The sequence below is a fragment of the Barbatula barbatula genome, assembly GCF_947034865.1.
Source record: "Barbatula barbatula genome assembly, chromosome: 5".
In the NCBI taxonomy this organism is placed as follows: domain Eukaryota; kingdom Metazoa; phylum Chordata; class Actinopteri; order Cypriniformes; family Nemacheilidae; genus Barbatula; species Barbatula barbatula.
The window spans coordinates 21842345-21863191 of NC_136769.1; the positions used below are offsets into that span (position 1 = coordinate 21842345).

The 20847-nt window shown below is 37.9% G+C and overlaps 2 protein-coding genes across 3 annotated transcripts in view; both read left to right on the plus strand.

The window, feature by feature from the left end:
* Positions 1-2179: 2179 nt before the first annotated feature.
* LOC306894204 (ras-related protein Rab-37) lies at positions 2180-13939 on the plus strand. The gene is made up of 9 exons (XM_079456544.1): positions 2180-2652; positions 3967-4077; positions 9869-9910; positions 10020-10086; positions 10560-10612; positions 11140-11205; positions 11721-11777; positions 11855-11931; positions 12383-13939. Exons 1-9 carry the CDS (start codon positions 2542-2544, stop codon positions 12489-12491), a joined length of 693 nt encoding a protein of 230 aa, XP_079312670.1. The 5' UTR covers positions 2180-2541; the 3' UTR covers positions 12492-13939.
* Positions 13940-15527: 1588 nt separating this feature from the next.
* Positions 15528-20847, plus strand: part of nherf1b (NHERF family PDZ scaffold protein 1b) — a 30876-nt gene continuing 25556 nt past the window's right edge. The window contains exon 1 of one of the 2 annotated variants that reach the window (XM_079457112.1): positions 15528-16651. In XM_079457112.1, the coding sequence (XP_079313238.1) occupies positions 16154-16651 (498 nt within the window). In that variant the 5' untranslated portion in view covers positions 15528-16153. The remainder of the gene's footprint in view (positions 16652-20847) is intronic. The other variant, XM_079457113.1, reaches the window with a different exon arrangement.

The window sequence follows — 20847 nt, forward strand, 5'->3', positions numbered from 1 at the left end:
TTCAATCCGGGTGTAAACAGATCAATGATGACCACACTGCTCTCTTCTCTTGTCTTAATATAATAGACGGGACCAAATCTTCCATTTATTCTATAGTGTATCATAAATAATTAGACTGATGATGCTGGCAAATTTGTCTGAAAGAGCATGTTTATCTGCTTCATTGTTATCTGCAATATCATAAAAAGAAAGTTACTATTAAGAGCTGATGGGTAAGAATAGATATATTGGAATTCAAATTCCACAATGAATTAGAAAATATATTTAAACCTGTTTATTATTCATAATCATCTCTAAAAGAGAAAAACACTTCAGTTTAAATAGGCTAGTGATCGTCTTTGACATCATTTGCAAGTTTTGTAATTTCGGTTTACTTTTCAGATCTTTTATTCTACAACTTGACTTGTCCGTCCAATGTTTCCATCTGACTAAATATCTAAATTGAATTTATTCAGCATGTATTTGATATTAAAAATACAACAAAAATGCTTGCTTAATTAGGGGTCATCTTGGGTACAACACCTTTCATATCTTTCACGTGATTTTACATTTGTGCATAAGTGCCTGCGGAGAGGCGCTGGGCTTTCTCAACACACAGCGTCTGATTATAATAATGTGATTATGATGATTTTATCACAGGCTCTGATTATAATTACATTGAGATCTGTCTGGCTCATCCGTGTTTGTTTTTTTTTTTACATGTGTATCTTTATGAGAAACACTTTCAGGTGTATAACAGGAGTAAGGAGTGACAAAGTAAAGTAAGGACACTTCGTCTGAGACTCCTGAAAGGGCTTTTTTAATGGTCACGACTTGGTTTTAGAGTTTTTTACATACATGGAAGCATTTGCCTATGCATCAGAACATGGGTACAAATAAATATACAAAGCCAGATCAAAACATGATTTGGTTGTTATGCAAAATAACCAGCTTAATAGACCTTATGGTTTCCTGAAGTTTTTACAGGGGGAAAGCTACAGGCCACACAACAAAGTAATTATTAATAGACTGTTTGGTTCCAGGTGTAGCGTGAGAATAATCTGGGAGCCAATGATGGTCGGTAGAGGTCGCACTAAACACACTCGCGGTCATTTTGTAGCAATTTCGTGTGTTTGTATGCGTCGACACTCTTAATATGGTCTTCGGCATAACACTTTCTAACAGACCGCTTATCATAGCTTACCAATAAATAACATCACTGCACTTCAGAAATATCTATAATCATTTTCTTCTCTAAATGTTTCCTTTAATTTGTATTGAACGGTTCAGTGAGACGAAGGTAAATGTGTAGTTGCTATGGTTTTACTACAAATGTCATAGCTTAAATAAATGAGGTGACTGTAGTAAAATCACGGTTCGTTTTCGCATTGGGATGCACGCCCCGTCTATAATGCACACGCGATTCCTGATCATGTGTCAGAACAGCTCGAACGGAAGATGCGGATGATAATGTGGGCTCGACTAACTACGGACTTTCATTGGTCGGTTATGACACATCCGAATAATAAATAACCGATATTGGAACATAGGTTTTAAAGTTATATTCTGTATCGCTACACATGTAAAATAGTTTTTAAGCAATATGACACGAGGTCAGTGGTAGCCTACTTTTCTCAACGCTGGTCGCAGGATGGACCAATCACAATCGTTTGTGGTTACGAGCAAGAAGATTCATTGAACTGTTTTTATATGGAGAGCGCTTTGACAGATTTGATGTGTTTTACCGATACTCATACATTCAATGATTAGATGTAAACCATTATATATTTTATATCCATCCAATGCCTCTAAAAAAGCGAGAAAATATCCTAAGATTTCAAATAAAACATTCGGTTTAATGAGCCGTCAAGGTCCTCTGGAGAATTACAACTTCATGGCCCAGTCTCACATATTTAGCTTAAGCCAGGACAATGCCTTAGTTAAATTGGGATATTTAAGTCCCTTTAACAATAATGACTAAGACAGGAACATTACTGGTGCGCATCTTTAGACAAAACAATATGTCGGGTTATTTTCAGTTAATACGGCTCAAACATTCATTTTAGTTTGGGACGAGCCTTAAGCCTTGTCTGTGAGACCGGGTATCCGTGTATAGTGTTTGCCACCCAACTCGAGCGCTCATCATCGTTTAATGCGCGCGCGGTGCGAACATCTTTACATCTCTGCTAATGGGCGCGTTCAGCGGAACCGCGTCGCGCTCATGAGCGTCATTTCTAGGTCTCCTCCTCTCAATCAGACCGATCAGATCTGATCTGCCACCTGTGGTGTGCCTGGCTGCCTGTTGCTTTGTCGCTTCATGTGTTTATGCGAAGCGACATGTTTCTCCGCGCGACCGGATGATCAGATCATAATTCGCGTCTGAGCGCGTTATTGAGGATGAGGTCGCTTTGCGGATAGACGCTCTTGTCTTTTTCTTCATGCATACGGATCTTCTCCTCCTCTTCCTCCGCCAGCATCTGATGAACTTTTAAATGCACTATGTGATTCGTGACACGGTCTTGAGAAGAATATCGAAAGCGAGAGTCGTTATTTGTTTCCGCGATGTCCATCAAAAAAGCAACATTGACGGAGAATGGGTTTAAAAACGGGACGTCGAGAAACGTGCTGGAGCGATGCGCCTCGGTCAATGAGTATTTCGATATCGCCTTCAAGGTGTGCATTGTCTTTTATCGTCGTTGTTGTTGTTATTATTAATATGTTTGTTTTCGATGTTGTTTGTGTATTAGTTGGCACTCCTGGCGTGCGCGTGAGAAATCACTTTTTAAGAAATGCAAAGGCACGCAACTGTCAGGCTTTGCTTGAAGTGCCCACAAATATTACATCACGTTTGTAGGCTGTATAAGAGATAATGAAATTATTAATGAAATGATTTCTAATTATGCATTCAATAAAGCCGTGGTTCTCAGCTGGTTTTAACTCAACAATGGACCAGCAATGTCATATAAAAGTAATAAAATGCCATGAAAACATCAAACAGATGTAAGTAAAGTGACATCGAGCTGCATAGATCCAACAACATTATGCTGAATGGGAAGATTATCTATTTGGTAAATAAATATAAACCACAGCATTGGAACGAGAACAAACATTGAGAGTTATGTCGGCAACTTTTTAAAATTCACATCAAAACACAAGAATTTAGCTGGAAAGCATCTGATGCAAGTTCATACTTGTCTTTTGATATCCTGAATGCAGAATCTGTTTTAGTTAGTTGTTGGATTTTATGCTTGGTTGCGTTTTGTTATTTGCATTAGCTTTGTTTTTCTCCCCCAGATCAGTCCTGTGACCCAACATATGTTTTGAATGAATGTATTTCCTCTTCTGGCAACTTGCATGACAGGGTGAAAGACCGTAGTGCTATTTGACTAATATGAAAAGTAGATAGATTTTTCCTCACGATGGATAAATATTGACTCAGGGAGGGCTGGAGTAGACGTATTGCTGTACTCTGGAGGAATAAAGTAATATCAAACCTCTGGGAATCCAGAATGATCCCTTGAGAAACAAACCTTTCAGAGAAGCACACTTGACTCGGCTGTGCCTTTCTTAGTGAGACACATGCATAGAGATGAACAGTGCTACACAAAATAAAAAGAATTGAGGAACAGTACATCAGCTATATTTGTCAAAGACTGTTATGCAACGCTTAACACAACCGAGCAAAACAGGACACAATTCGAGTTTTCTTCCATTTACAGTTTCGCCCTTAAGCAACTGGGTGCCTTAAAAGTCAACATAAAATCAGAATTGAATACTTTTAACCATCCAATTCAATTCTCGGTGCAATTCGTCAAAGTCCCATTTTTCATGTTGAATGTTGTGTTTTTCATTAATGAAACATATTTGCATAATCATAATAGGCAGCAAATGCTGTTTCATGTTGACTTTGACATAGTGTTGGTGAAGAGTTCCAGATTTAACAAAACCAGGATGTGCATATAAAATGTTTCTCTAACCTTGACATAGGTGATGCTGCTGGGCGACTCTGCGGTGGGGAAGACCTGCGTCCTGGTGCAGTTTAAAGATGGTGCCTTTCTGGGAGGCAACTTCATTGCAACAGTGGGCATAGACTTTAGGGTGAGCCAGCACTTTGATGAAGCTATATCTCAGTTTAAATCACATAAATAATCGCCCTCAATATAATATCTGACGCTTATGACTTCAATAAGTTTATATTATGCTTTCATGTTATCTTATATGAGACTTGAAATGTCAGCACCAACAGTCATTATTCAAATAAATCCCTAAATCAAGCGTTTTAAGGTGCCCGAAAAGCGTCGCTTTCTGCGCCGCTGTCTTGTCATATGACGGCGTAAAAAACGCTGTTTCATTTACGCCGTTCTGTCTGTTGTATAATGAGCCCCTCCCACTGATTTACAAAGCCAGTTAATTTGAACTGTTGTCAACCAATCACTGATGAGCTGAGCCAGACATCATGCGATACATTTTTTCAGGTTAACGCGTCCAAAATTCTTCAGCGCGACTTCAACGATTTTGATTATACAACTATCATTTAAATTGTTTATTCAATTTAAAACATGACTGTTGCATTTAGGGCTGTCAACGTTAACATTCAAAATCGTTCAAATCGCTTTTCAACGCGTTAACCTGAAACAAAAAAGCACAAGTTATCTCGTAAAAAATTCTAAAGGGCGATTTGAACGATTTTTAACGTTAACGTTGACGACCCTAAATGTAAGAATTGTGCTTTAAATTGCACAATCAATCAAAATGATAGTAAAAACAAAGTTCATTTTGGGAACGAAAGAATCTCTCCAACTTCTAAAAGGGAACATCAGGTTTTACTGTTTTAGTGCATATACCACCAATACGAGCCCAGTTTATTTTGAACAAGGTCACTGATCAGTTTAACCTTGTTGAAGGATGCGACAGTTAAGACATTGACAGCAAACACACGTCTGTAAGTACGTGCTGTTGCTCATTTCCATGTTAAGAGGGCCATTACATAGACGCTTTCAAGACCCAGCAATAAAAAAAAAAGTTTTTATTTGTGAGCGTCAAAAACAGGAATCGTAAAACCCCGCTAATATAAACTTGACCAAGATTATTAGACCCCAGAGGGAATTAAAATAATTGTATAACATAGGGAAAATATGATATGCTCTATTGTGTGTATTTCACTGTATTCATGTTTCATTGCAGTGTATCAGAGTGAATCTGTGTGGTTTTCTGAAGTGGTGTTGGTGTGATCCAGCAGTCTCTCTGACAGATGACTGTGAAGTCTTTGTGCCACCTCACATGTCTTGGAGTGTTGCGATGAAACCGAGCGATCTGATGCTCATTCACGTTTCAGTCTGGCTAAATGATTAACACGTCGCCCCGCGGCACTCTGGGTCTCGAGCTGCATCTGACACCTCTGGTTAGCAAATGAAAGACAACTTGCTTCGTTTAATTTGCATATACAGTATGAGAGCCATGAAATCACTTGATGAGCAGTTTTGCTGTAAAGACGCTTTCATTCAAAGTGAACTCGGTGTAATTTCTTCTTTAAATCATAGTGCATGCCCGTTTGATATTTTCTCAATTTATTGGAATTGAACCCATAACCTTATGAGCTACAGTTAAGCCTCAAAAAATAGATTTGCATTATTCATCATTGCAAATGATATTACTTTATCCACTTCAAGTAATGCACGAGCGACGGTCAGTGGTGTAAGATGTGCATGTATGAACCAGCCGGATTTCATGGGAATTCATAACTGTTTTACAAGGTGACAAGATTCTTATGGATTCATACAATGTAAATTGCACATCAAATAAAATTGTCAAATAATAAATCATAAAATAAAATAAATTAAACAAATAATATATTTTTTAAATAAAACAAGAAAATATATATAAATATAACAAAATAAAGTATAATTAATAAAGAAAAAAAAAGGTAAAATAGAACAAGAAAATTCAAAATAAAATAAAAAAATAAATAGATGGATATTTAGAACAAAAGCAATAATATAATTTATATGTATTAGCAAAAATATTTACAGATTGCTTTGTTAACATTTACACTTATTTATTCATTTAGCAGATTTAACATTCAAGAACATTTAACATTTTGTTAAATTGTATTTTGGTATTGTGAAGTTTTTCATACTCCACAAATAGCTTTTTTGGCGTCTGCCGTAGGTTTTGTTCAGAAGGCCTTGAAAACAGTCCATTTCGAAATCTTTGCATGTTGTGTGAAGGTTACGCAAACCAATATCCAACTTTAAAATCTAGCGAACGAAGGTGTCTTCAGCGACTCCAAGACCCCCTAAAACCCTCGCATGCTTTGATTGGCTGCCAACAACGTCCAAAATTAGTTTGAAATGAAACATCTTATCTTCGGCGCTTCAGGCAAACAGCGAAGCGTTTCGCCGCTGGTATTATCATTTTTTGAATGGCACAGTGGCTAAATCTATTTCGGGCTCTTCCTTGTAGCACTTGCTCAGCATGAGGATATGTGGGAGGCAGAGCAGAGCCGAGCAGGTCTGATGCCAGAGAAATGGAAAGCTATTACAACTAATTGATGGCTATGGAGAATTTCTGCTGGATGCACAGAGCCCTTTTAAAGATGTATGCTCTTCACAAAGGGGTGATTTAACGGGAAATCTCCATCAAAGGGTCTTGCTGATTGAGTAACTTTAAGATGTATATAGTGTCGCAGAGATAAATATTTTTGTAGGCTTAAGCCACCGTCACGCTAGATTTTTCATTCCATTGACTTCGAATGCATCAGACCGGAAACGCAAGGGCGTCCAAAGATTTTTGCATTTCGCTATGTAGCAATGTTCAAGTTTGGGGAAATCAAACCTGCGAATTTACATTACGTGAAGGCGTGAGACAAATAGAAGATCAAAACATCACAATGTGTCCTCTCGGTACTACGGTATTTAAAAGATGGAGGACTGTCCATGTTTGCCGCACCGTTCGAGTGAACGTCTAGTGTGACCATGGCATAACCCAGGACGTCGCATCAACACAAGTTAGGATCAGGGTTTGGGAATTGAAAATCGATTCCAATTTGGAATTGCCAGGCTAGGAATCGAAAGTAGTCGGAATCAATTTGAAATTACAATTTCTAGCTTGTAGTCTTAAGAGTAAATATTGCTTGATTTTTAAGGTCTTATTTTGGTTTATGGAGTGTCCAACAGCTACTATAAGAACACTACTATTTTGTTATAATAGGCGGTTATCTTTACCCTTACATATTGACTGACTCTCAAATTAATTGTACGGCGAATCATCCGTCTAATCCCCTCCTCTCCGCCAACCTACTCTAATCTGATTTGTCTCTGATTTGTCAGATGGTCTAGCCTGTGATTGGTCTACCAATGGCGGGCGGTCCTAGCAAAACGTAGGTGGGGAGTATATGTAGTGACGTAAATCTGTTGTGGTTTGCGAATCGGACAAGGGCATGACTCGTTTGCGTGATTCAGAGTCGACTCCCTTTTTTCCAAGCCAATACCTTTGTTCATTCACCTTCGGCTTTACAACTTGGCAGACTGCAAACTGCGTGAAATGTCATTTACATGATCTCGTTATATGTACTCCTTAATATTTTGAAGAAGTATAAGAATATTAGAAGCATAATTTTTTGTTTTACCTCAGTTTAAGCTATTTTAGTGCTTTTGTCAATTTGTTTTGTTTATTTTTATATTGCTATGTAATATTAATATGTTAGTTTCATTATTTTCATGTCAAACATTTTATTGCCTCTTAATTCTTTCTACTGCTATTTATTGTTTATTTAGTTGTTCAAATAACATTTGGGTGCATATTTTGGTTTCACATAACAGGAATAGTTTTAGTTTTGGAATACTAAAAATAAGCTTGATGAGGTTGATAAATATCCTACATTTATATAGTGTTTTATGTCATACAACAAAACATAAATGGAAGTGCTAAAATGCTAATATTCTTCCGAGTTTTGCCTCCAAAAAGACATCATCATCGGGCCGAGATGAAAGGAAATTCTTGATTTTAATACCAGTTTGGCAGTATATTTGAACCTAATTTGTACATATTCTCAAACTGATATTTTAAGAGGTTTATGTTTTTGACCAAAAGAAGAAGTGGCTCATAAGAGTTGTATGATCACAGATTGGACTATGATGGTATGTTGGCGTTCAACCAGCGGAGATATCGAAATAAAAAGATTGTGTTGTCCGTTTTCCATTCATTATTTGACAGACCCAGGATTTCTCTCTCATCACACGAAACAAAAGATCCCTAGTTAATAAGCGACAGCAGACTGACAGTATTTCTGTAATGTGATCCATCAGCGTTGGTGGAAAAATAACAACGTTTAACAAAGCAGTCTGCCATAAACTTGAAGCAATTCTGAAAAACAACGGTCCCACTCTTAATCATCAGTGTGTTTTGTTGGTGGAATTCATCATCTTTTCTCCAGCTAGGGACAACAGTGCATGTTTGTCAGTTTTGCCCATGGGGGGGGAAACAATAAGAAATCTGAGTGTGCTTAAAAGCAGTTCTTTCAAAGAAAAGAAATGGGAGGTTTTCTGTGGAAGCCAGAGTGATAAAACCGAACAGATTGAAGAAGACGACGATGTGCTTATTGAAGCGGTTAATGTTCTTTGCTGTGCTCAGATTTCATTTTTCCCCCAGTGGAACTTCCTGGAGGTGTGTTGAGCAGGTAATTCAGCGTATTCTATTAGTCAATTGTCAACCAGGAGAATAGTTCGACAAATATCCTGCAGACGTTTCATATCCCAAATAGGATTAGTTTACTCACAAATGGAAATTCATTCACTTGAAATAATTTACTTACCATGATGTCATTTCAAAGCTGTTTGAATTCCTTCAGAATGTCCAGAATTGATATGGAAGCGGAGCACCCCTGTAGAACCACTGAAGCACCAACATTTGGTTCAATATAGCACTTTAAGCTACATTGCTGGAGCTAAGTTGTTAGAGCATGGCACTAGCAACGCCAAGGTCATAGGTTTGATCCCAGGGGATTGCACATATACGGATATAATGTATAGTACAATGCAATGTACGTCTCTTTTCGTCTGGCAAATGCATGCATGTAAAATTACAGTGGTTCCCCTACGATTACAAGCCAAGAACCACTTTTAGTGCTATATAGTGTATTTTAGAGGTAACTACAGTATTTTCTACAGTTGATCAATTTACTAAGTTCATAATAAAGAATACTGCCGTACTGTAATTATTGCATTCTATATACTACAGTATATTGTGATTAACTACAGTTTACTAAAGAAAATCCTATAATATGCTACAGTATAGTATATCACGAAGGGCGATAGTGGAGAAAAAAGCTTTACAGACAACTAGACGGTAAGAAAGCAATGGACCCCTTTTAAGCATCTGTATATTTAGGATACAAGAATGGATTTGAAGCATGACACACTTCGAAATGTATTGTTTTTTATTTTCTGACTTGTACTCGATCACTTCTGTCATGCGTGGCTGTATGGGATTGTCTGTGGATGGATGCTGGTGATAATTACTCATCATACGCCATTTGCCGGATGAAATCGTCCGATAAGTCGTTGTGTCTTCTCTCAGTGCAGAAGGTGCGATTTTAAACCATTTCGTTCACAAAGGAAGTAACGGCTGACGTCAACAGGGAATTAAGCCGAGAGCTGCTCTGTTATTTCATCTTCACTATATAATTAAGTCAAAGCTGAGAGGCTGACACAAAAGCAAATAGCACATTTAGAGATCTCACTTTAGTAGTAGATAAATTGTTTGGTTAGTTTGTTTCCTTTAATAACGAACCCGGTCATTGTGTTTGTCTTCCTGAACATGTGGCGAAAATAAACTGTGTGCTGTGGTTTCTGTGTGTGTAATGGCAGCTGTTTTTTCATGTTGTCTGTAGAATAAAGTGGTCACTGTGGATAACATGAAGGTCAAACTCCAAGTACGTAAGCACGTTTTAGAGAACACATCTCGCATTTTAATAATTGTTTTGAGCCCTTACGAACGTTTGATAAGACATGCATCACTATTACTCTGGTTTATATTTACAGATTTGGGACACGGCGGGTCAGGAGAGATTCCGCAGCGTCACTCATGCGTACTACAGAGACGCTCAGGGTAAATATATTGTCACACACATATCAGAATTGTTCTGTTTTGACATGCAGTACAGTCTTGAAGTGGCTTATCAAACCAGTGTTTGTTGTGCAAATGGTAACCAAGTGGACATTGTTATCGGAAGATCTAAAAACATAGTTAAACATCATCTCAATGTTTTCCACACTGTTTCACTTCACACAGGCCAGACTTTTCATCCAATGAAAATTTTGAGTTTGGTATGTGTATTAAATGTTATAAACATCACGAAACACGGTATGATGACAGTATACAGTGAATGTAAAATGAGCACATGGGCTGTTGACAAACATACAACAAACTGTTAATATTTTATTTTATATTGTTAACATTTATATTCCTAATATAAAATAGCATAAGAAAATGATGCTATTTTACAGTAGCACCTGTAAGTTTGTGTGCTAATACTGTAAAGTCTGAACCATGATTTGAACCTGCTGTTATTTCCATCACAGCTCTGCTGCTGCTGTATGACATCACAAGAAAGTCGTCTTTTGACAACATCAGAGTAAGTCAGACACGATCACTTTCAGAGCGAACGTTTCATTATTACACGGCTTTCTGAAGAACTCGGTTCTGATTGGTCGTCTGATGTTTCTCAATAACCACTGGCCACTCTTCCCGGTTATATTACCAGTGCTACTTCGGCCCTAAATGTTTTATGTAATAAAATAATAATTTAAATATTTTAATCTCAAATCCATATGTTGTGATAAGTACCAAGTAATATCAATATTTGTGTTGCAGATAGTAATAAACTCAACTTATTTGCTGGATTGTAATGTGAAAATTATAATGCATTTTAATTTTTGTATTAAAAAGTTGCTAATATGATTTCCAATCCTAAAAATGTGAATTGAACGTATGCACCTAGTAATTTATAACGTATTGTATACGTTAGCTGATATTCTCAACAGCTCAACAGCTGATATTCTCATTCCACGCTGTTATAAGCTAGTGACAGTGTACCGTAAGCGTGGGTCTTTCCAGTCCACTGAAGTGTGTGGTTCTTTTTGCATGTGTATCGCTATGCAGGCCTGGCTGACTGAAATCTATGAGTATGCACAGAAGGATGTGGTCATCATGTTGCTTGGCAACAAGGTAAGTGGGACTTCCTGAAAGGAGAGAAAAGAAAGACATGAGCAGCCCCCCTTTGGAGGTACAAATACTGTACAAATGCATGCGCGTGCACACTCACACATGGCTAGAAATTTTCTTGGTTGCTTCGCTACCTTTTATGTATTAATTAGCATATTAGTCAAGTAATGCATTTCAGGCAGATAATCATACGCCTTTGGTTTTTCTTTTTTCAGCTGTCTATGTGCAGTCATGCCATGCTTGAGTTTGGCACTGGGTTACATAGTGCCACCTAATGGAAAGATTAAACCCATAAAGCACGCAAATACAGCACACACACATTAAAGGAACAGTTTTTGGGGCACTTTTGACTACCATTGTCGTTTTTCCTACTATGGGAGTCAATGGGGGGCAAGATCTGTCTGGTTATAAGTTATAAATGATGACAGAATTTAAATTTTTGGGTGAAGTATTACTTTAAGTGAATTGTCTAGGTTTATTTACAGATGTAACGTGGTTTATATTTTGTATTTCAATAGTCAGACATGGCTGCAGAGAGGGTCATCACACACGAGGAAGGGCAGAAGTTGGCTAAGGTATATACTCAACACTTTTTTCCATCTGTGCATTTTATAGCATTTACTTACACCGATCTTATTTTTCTCGGATAAAGCAATATGGAGTTCCTTTCATGGAGACGAGTGCCAAGACTGGTGTCAATGTGGAACTAGCTTTCCATGCCATAGCAAGGTAAGAAACTTAAGTATTACTGTATTACTACAGGTCAGTAGTGTTGTAGTCAAAACCAACACCACCGAGACCAAACTTCATCTGATCTCTAACCCTAAAAAAACAATAATAAAAAATCATTGCAGATGTGAATTTTATTTGTAGGAACTGTTTTCGAACTCTTTACAGCCATCTTAATTGATAAATCTTGGGTTATGTATTACATCCAATCACATTAACATATACAAAAGTGCAAAGTGGGTGTGGCCCTGTGATCAGTCTTGAAACAAAATCCCGAGGCCTAATCTGAGACCAAGACGAAACAAAAATGGAAAGAATCACTCTTACCAGTGCTCATATTCATGGTTTGTGCTTCATCATAGTCCAAAATCAAATAGCGTGTTGGTCCACCTGTGTGTATATTCGTTTTCTAGTTGTGATCATGAATTCATGTGCGATTTGATCCGTGCAGAGAACTAAAGCAGAGAAGTGCCCAGCAGCCCCACGAACCCAAGTTCAAGATCCACGATTACATCGAGTCAGAGAAGCAGAAGTCCAGCTGCTGCAGCGGCCTCATGTGACGTCCCTCAGCATCTTCACATCCGTATCCGAAGAGGGATATTTGTATAGAACGATGTGTGTGAATGTGCATTGTTTCGATGTATCCACTCCCCTAAATCCCTTTTTGCTGTTAAGGAATATACAGCCAAATACTTCTGAAGGTACATGACGGTAATAAGAGTTTATGGAGGCGATGTGTATTTATCCAGGTGTATGCAGGAGTGCCTGTTTGTTTGTTTAATGTGATGAACAGGCTTTTCCTATGATTTTGGTCTCTTATCTGCATAAAGTATAAATGTTACTATTAAAGCAGTTATATGCCACGCAAATGTGCTCTTTGTGGGCAGTGAGCTTGTGTCTGTAGAGATGTCGAAATGTCCGCGTATGGTTAAATGTATGTTTACAATCAGTATATATTGACTTGAAAACAATCAAAGCACAGCCTGACCTGCTCAGGCCTGAATCGAACTCAATGTTGTTTTGTTTTTGGCTTTGCATAAGTACAAGCATGTTACAGAGTCATACTTCTTGCCATCAGCAGCCATCATGAAGTATATGAATCTGCTACCTACGTGAAAAAGGAAAATAATGCTTTAATTGCGTTGCTTCATCCAAATGCTTTACGTTTGACATGACAAAGTGCAATGGAGAGATCTATTGTCATGACATAATACAGCTTTTTGTAATGGAGAGCTTTTTGGTTTCAATTGTTCAACTTTAAAAGCCACAGGGTGGCAGTATTACACACTGCGAATTACTTTTAAAATACAAGCTAAACAATTTAATTGTTGCCTTACTTTTCAGATCTATATTTGCCCTGTAGTTGCAAGCGGAGTAGATAACTTTCAGTAGACGTGACTGAGTTGGAATTGTATTTGAATGATAAGATGCTTATCTGTATTTTACTCCTTGTACGTTTCTTCATTAATGAATAAATGTAAATGTATTTGATCTTGATGGGATATCGTCCTGTGAACTGCTATTGACTGTGTTTGCCTTTTCACATCATGACACCTGTGACTTGAATGCACCTCATATTTGTTTGTATATATCCAGAATAAGTGTAGACTATTTCATTGATTTTTAGCGCCAGGTATAATGGCTAATAATAAAACACTAGACTCATAACAAATGTTGAGAAAGTGTAAACAAATAAAAATGTTTAAAAGAAACATACACTGTAACATGGTATTTTGCAGCAGGTTTGCCAAGCTTACTTTAGATTTCACGACTTTCCTTTTACTGGTTTCAATTTGAGTTCAACTTTACTTTAACCAAAATTAAAACTTTGACTTTTGAGATAAAAAATGAGCAAGAAGAGACCGGTCTCATTACTGGCATTAAAGCAGCAAACATTTTTGTCTTGTTTTTTAGTAAAAATAAATGATGATTCAAAACAAGAAAAGTGACCTAAGATTCTAAATCTTGTTTGTGAAGGAACATATAAGAACTATTAAAGTTTATGTTTAAAACAAAATTGTACATTTAATCTTGATTACTGGCAAAACTACAGCAAAGTTTAACAGTGTATATTATATAGATATTTAAACATAGTTTGGGCAAAAAAAACGTAAATAGCTCAACCAATTACAACATTTAACAACCCTGTCATATAAAAGGCCCTCAAAAACTGAGTTTGGGATTGTGCTATGTCTACCCAACATGTGGTATAAAATAATAATCTTTGGATAACAAATATATATATATATATACAGCCTCAAAATGATTTTTTTACTTACCTATTTATAGTTAGACGATTATGTTAAGTTCATTCATTCTGTGAATTACTGAAAAAATTTCTCCCAATTTTCCAATTCATATTTGTTTCTCATTTGCAGAGAATTGAAACGGGTCAAAATAACAAAAAAAAAGGATGCAATGTCTCTATACAGCAAAGAAAAGTTCATATTGATGTTTAAATGAATATAACCGTCACAGATCTCGGTGCAGAAATGTGAAAATGGAGGAATCGCGCCCGCCCGCATCCATCCGGACGATCTTCGGATGCTCAAAGTCAAGTCTGATAACAAAAGTCGTATTTAATGGTTTGTTAATAGCAAGAATTGGACCTTAAAATAAAGTGTGACCGGAGAGTTGTGTAAAAAATCAATGTGAAAAAAGGTTGTTTAACTATTAACTATGTGTAAATGTAACTAAACTGGTACAGAATTGAAGTTACAGAGAGAAATGTAGACATTAAACTCAATGTTTTCACTTTTATACATAACAACAATATTCAATTGAATTCAGTGTGCGTTTACATTTCACTGCAAAATTCACACACACAACTTAACATATTTCTACTTTCCCTTCCAGTACTTATTTGACCTCTCGTGTAAAGGCGTGGCTCAACTAACACCGCCCAATTCACTTAAAGGAACAGTTCACCCAAAAAAATAAACATTCTGTCATCATTTACACTCTCTTTCTTTGTTCTGATGAAAGATATTTGGAAGGATGCTTGTAACTAAACAATTCTGTGGACCCCATCCCCAGATGGCACAATCCATCTGTCTTACGTCCATTTGATGTCTGCACAGTTTGCTCTTCTGCAATAAGTCTCCCATACGTCTGTAATGCGTCTGCTAAAGATCCGGAAACATCTGCTGCGTAAAAACATCTGCTAAACATCTCAGAAAGAGCAGCTTTACATCCATTCCAAATCATAAACATCGTACAGACATCTTCTGGAGGTCTATATGACGTCTGACAGCAGACGTCTCTCAGACTTGCAGACGAGGAAACTGTGTGTTGTAGATGTCTTGCAGATGTAAATGTAGACGTCAAATAGACGTAAGCCAAATGGATGCGTGCTGTCGGGGCTACCATAGTAAGAAAAAATATTTTATCATTTTTATTTTTATTCTGTTGAAAACAAAATACTGCAAACAGTTCTTTCCAAGAAGTGTCTGGTAAGCATTCGTCCAAACATCTTTCTCTGTGTTCAACCGAACAAAGAAATGTTTACAGCCAGGTCAGAGAGTGAGTAATTCCTGACAGAACTGTCATATGTGGGTGAAGTATCCCTTTAATTGACGCACACATAATGTTTACGTCAGTTTGTTTAATGCGTGGTGCTGATGTTGAACGCCGGTCCCTGGGTCATCAGCGCCACACGCATGCGTAGTGTTGCGCTTCTGCACACGTGACAGAACAGAAACAGTTGAATAAAGTCGTTTTTTGCGCAGAAAAAGTTGTGTAAGATGACAGAACCTCTCGGATTTCATCCTTAATACCGTTACTTGTGTTCCGAAGATAAACACAGTCTTTTGGAGGGTGTGGAACGATATGGCGGTGAGTAATCGGTGTCAGATTTGTATTTCTCCGAAAAACTAACGCTACCCGTGAACAACCATCTCCTAAGCGTGCCGTGAATAGCAGAAGTGGAAATCGCACACAAACAAAACACGCAAAGCGAAAGTGGACGAGATGGAATGATGGGGTGCAGCTGCTGAACTTGAACCGTGAGAGGAGGAGTCACTCCTCTGTGGGCGGGATCATCCCGGACGATGTTGATGTGCGACTCGCTGAACAAACACCAGAACTTTCGCTCCACGCTAAAACACCCACAGACCCACTTCTGTCGCCGAAGCTGTGCGGGCTAACATGCTTCATCCGTGAGCATCTGAGTGAAAGTTTATTCGTCGATCAGATTTCCGTCTCTTTAAATCAAACGCGCGCGATGTTCGGTCAGACTCCGCGACCCAGACTGTGTGTCCTGGAGAAGGGCGAGAACGGCTACGGCTTCCACCTGCACGGGGAAAAGGGCAAAGTTGGCCAGTTCATCCGTCTGGTCGAGCCCGATTCCCCCGCCGAGCTGTCCGGTCTGCGCGCGGGCGACAGGCTCGTGTTCGTCAACGGAGAGCGCGTGGAGACCGAAAACCACCAGCAGGTCGTGGCACGAATACGCGCGGCCGCCGGTAACCTGGAGCTCATAGTGGTGGATGCGGACGCGGATCAGCTGCTGAAGAAATACGGCTTGAAGTGCGTGAAGGAGTTTGTCACGGAAGGTGTTCCGGTGCCCGAGTTTGATGAGCCCGAGATTCACGAGGAGATGATGGGAAACGGCGAGCCGAGAGACTCTCCAACACCCCCGCCGGTACCCGAGAGGAACGTGAAGATCATTCCCGACCACATCCCCGCGGAAGAGAAACTCAGATCATCCGTGAGCTCGGAAACGGTGAGATCCTGGCGTCTGAACACCTTCAGCAAAATGTGTTACTGTAGCAGATGTTTGTGTCGGATTGATTGTTAATGCATTCTTAAGCTATAGTGACACAATGGAGAATTTGTGTTTAACTACAAAATACTCGAATAAACTGTAGTACAGTCGGGGTTAACATTCATAAAAACAGCGAATGAAGATTCGCTAGAAATGCTTAAATGAGTTTACACTTTAAAGGGATACTTCACCCCAAAATGAAACTTCTGTCATCCATTACTCATCTTCGAGTTGGTCCAAATGTTTATAAATGTCTTAGTTCTGATGAACACAGAGAAAGATGTTTGGAAGAATCCTTATAACCAGACAGATCTTGACTCCCATAGTAGCAATAATAACAATGTCAAAAGTGCCACAGAACTGGTGTCCTACATTCTTCAAAATATCTTCTTTTGTGTTCAACAGAACAAACAAAAATTAGGGCTGTGCGATATATCGAAATTACCGAAATACCGCACATGCGCATATATCGATGGTTTGCGATAAATGAGCTATTTAAATAAAAAGTTATGCATGGTCAAAGTTTTAGGTCGATGTGGATAGTATGGCACTTTTTTTGGCACGCGGATGTTAGTTGGGATATGCGTGCGCGTGCTCTGACTTAGGTCAATCAACAATATATTTTTGTTTGTTTACAAAACATGGATGTTCACTTTCAAAAGTCTTTTCGCGAAAATAATGTGAAATGTATGTTGGTTGTATAATTTTTTTAATATATTTAAATACAATTTATAAAGATTTTTGAAAAAGAGATATCGTATCGCACGTGGCATTATTTAGCAATATCGCACAGCCCTAACAAAAATGATCAAGTCCTTTTTTCTACTATGGGAGTCAATGGGGAGCAAGATCTAATTGGGTGAAGTATCACTTTAAGAGGGCTTTGTGGCAGCAATAAAAGTGCCATGATAATACCTCTGAGAAAATTGTAATTCTGATGTAATGATAGTCATTTAGTCGTTTATTATCTCATTCTTTAACGTGGTTATACTGCAGTACGTTTAGGTATAGCTGCACAAAAAAAAAACCCATGATAAAGTACCATCAAGGTCATTGACATACTTTTGAAGCACACTGTAAATACATGGCAAATGAAAATGATAGGGTAATCACAGTACCACGGTATTACCATCTAACATGTAATGTTCATCTGTTATGACATTGACTTACAATGTGATTGTATTCCTCAGGTTTCAATTGTAGTCAGTGGAACAGCAGTTAAATCACAGTGCTATGACAACTGTGAAACGCACATTCCCACACAGTTTAGTGTACTTGGCAGTTCACATAACTAGTGCTTTCATCATTTAACTGCGCAGGATTATTGCATGTATTATGATGATACATATGCGCTTAAATGTCCAGTGTGTATTTTTTGGGTAGATCTGTTGATGGAAATGCAATATAATACACATACCAATGTCTTCAGATGTGTATAATGAGCTTATACAACGAAGCGTTATGTTTTCATTACCTTAGAATGAGCTATTTTGATCTACATACACCGCGGGTCCCCTTGCGTAATTGGCCATTCTGGCAGCCGTCGTAGTGTTTCCAAGTCATCATTTGTCATTTAAAATATTGCTATAAATATCGTACCGCTAGCATTATACCGAGATATTACGGTACAGTGAGATTTTGATATTGTTACATCCAGTATGAATGAATGAAGGGCATCGTCAATGTGAATTTTCAATCCTATTTACATTTACATAACATTGATAAGCTACATAATTTTTTATTAATTTGAAACCCTAGGCATTGTAGGGCTGTGTATCGCCAACAACTTTACGCTACGATACGCATCCTGATACAGTTAAATTTTTTCATTAAATTTATCGTACGACAGATTCAGAGCAAAATATACTTGCAGAAAACTGCCATTCATAACTACTTATCAGTCTTTGCACATACAGTCAGAAATGTTCGTACGCATTTTTCCATAGTTGGCGCTCGTTTGTACGTTGTCTCTGAATTGTCGAAGCGTCTCTCAAAATGCTTGCTACGGATGCGAAAACCGCAGGAAATTGAACCCAGTCTGAATTTTTTTATGTATCGGAGGCAGTGTGTAAACGTGAGGATGCAAATTTCGAACTCGGTGTGCAATGGCCTTGAATCTGACAAAAGCAATATGCGTAAAGTAGTTTTGAGAATAAGTGAAAAGTTGCAAAAGATCAAGTCGTTATACAGAGAGCCTTATTTCTACATCATATGTGTGCATGTGTTTTACAAATAGACTATATGTGTAATGAATACATATGAATATATGCATAGACATGCCGTCAGAGTAAATAGACTGAATTAAATAAGAAATGTGTTGAATTGAAATAGATGACGTATTTCTAGACATAATATTATAAATGTAAAGGTGGCGAAAGATTTAAGCAGGTTGTTGCTCTTTACTTTCTATAACACGCACATTTACTGTCACTCTTCTGGCAATATTTTAGCATAATAATGGACTAATTTCAAAAGTGCTGCAGAATCGATACGGAGGCAAATGTTTCGATGCGCGCATTGTCAGGAGCTCATCGCCATATTGATATTTTGAGGCATAGTATGAAACAAAGATACAAAAAGCAACAATGAATTCATTCATTGTGGGAATTGAGTTGCACGTCGTTTCTCCTGTTGTTTAAATCTCTATCGACTAAAAAGTCTATATCAGCACACCCATACTACGAAACCGCATGTATAGAGCTTTGTTGTTATGCATATTGGGACGCACCTGCAGTTTTCTCACGGAGAAAGATAAACAACTCTATTCAGCCTTGATCTTGAGTAAACAACTTTAACACACAATTTCACGCCACCAGCAATTACACAGAGTGCCAGCTCTTCTTAGGAACATCATTTAGATCAATGTCATTTAAGGCGTTCTCCAGATGAACAGATCCTCTCTGTGTTGTGAGTTTAGGACTATGTTTTGTCCACAGTCCATATGAAGTCCAGCTGTCTGATAATGTATTTCTTTCTTGTGTCGTTCAGACAGTCGTAACCGCAGTGTCTTTTGTGTGTGTGTACTGCAGCCATGATGATTATTTTCACATTACTAAAGTGGAAAAAGGCCAGACTCCAGAACACTTTGGCTCCCCATGGGGACTCAAGCTTGTTTACAGTTTGGACCCCCTTTTATTCTGATGTCATCAGGATAACCAGTTTACCCAGAATGCCTTTAGGCCTTGTAGTCTCTGGTTTGGTCAAAACACATTAGTGGCGTTTTATTAGTTCTGTAGCAACTACCCAATATCTTTATCCTCACAATGCCTTAGCAGCCAGGCAGAGCAAAATCTTTTCTATTCAAAGCTTATTCGACTTCTCCCATACAAAGCGTCAAAGCGTTTTCTGCCTTTCTGCCTTTGTGCTTTAAGTATGTCTTGATAAAATAGATTTCTGTTTTAATGTAAATGTCAACTATTATTCTTATGTCACACCCTTTCATCTATAAATGAGTAAAAGCTGTAATCTGTCCAGAGTTGTAACTCTGTTTTATTAAAATGACAACCTTTGAATGGAAATGATGATTATGAAAGCCTTCCTCATGTTGTCATGTCCACCATTTGACACTCTTCTCACAGTTTTCCTTTTCAAAAGCCCTGCTCAGAAGTCTGTAAAGATACTGGAGCAGTTTTTGAATCGTGCACAGATGACTGAGCTTACACAAGCTTTCCCTTCAAGGCAATTCCTGACATGGAAGTGGTTTTGTGTTAAATTCCCTGTGAAGAACGGCGTATAATCTACTGAAAAAAATTGGAGTGAAATTTACTTGGAAGAAGCTAGGAAAGATTTTTCACACAGAAAATGTGAGTAAATATATCAGAAAAGTTAAGGCTAAACACAATTATTAGTCGTTTTAACTAGAAATTCCCAAGCATAGGTACAAGTAAATTTTACTCATCCTTTGTTTGTAAATTGTATTTAAGTAATGCTTATAAGTATACTTAATATTTATTTACAAGAGTCCTAGTTATGTTTTCCTCAGTAATCTTTACTTATTACTTGAAATCAAATAAGCTATTAATACTTACGCACACCAATCAAACATGCAGACACCGAGAGAGAGAGAGAGAGAGAAAATATATTTTGCAGACTATCTAATATTATGCAGACTACTAATTCATATATGGTGTAGTAATAATTCACACAAAATGTTA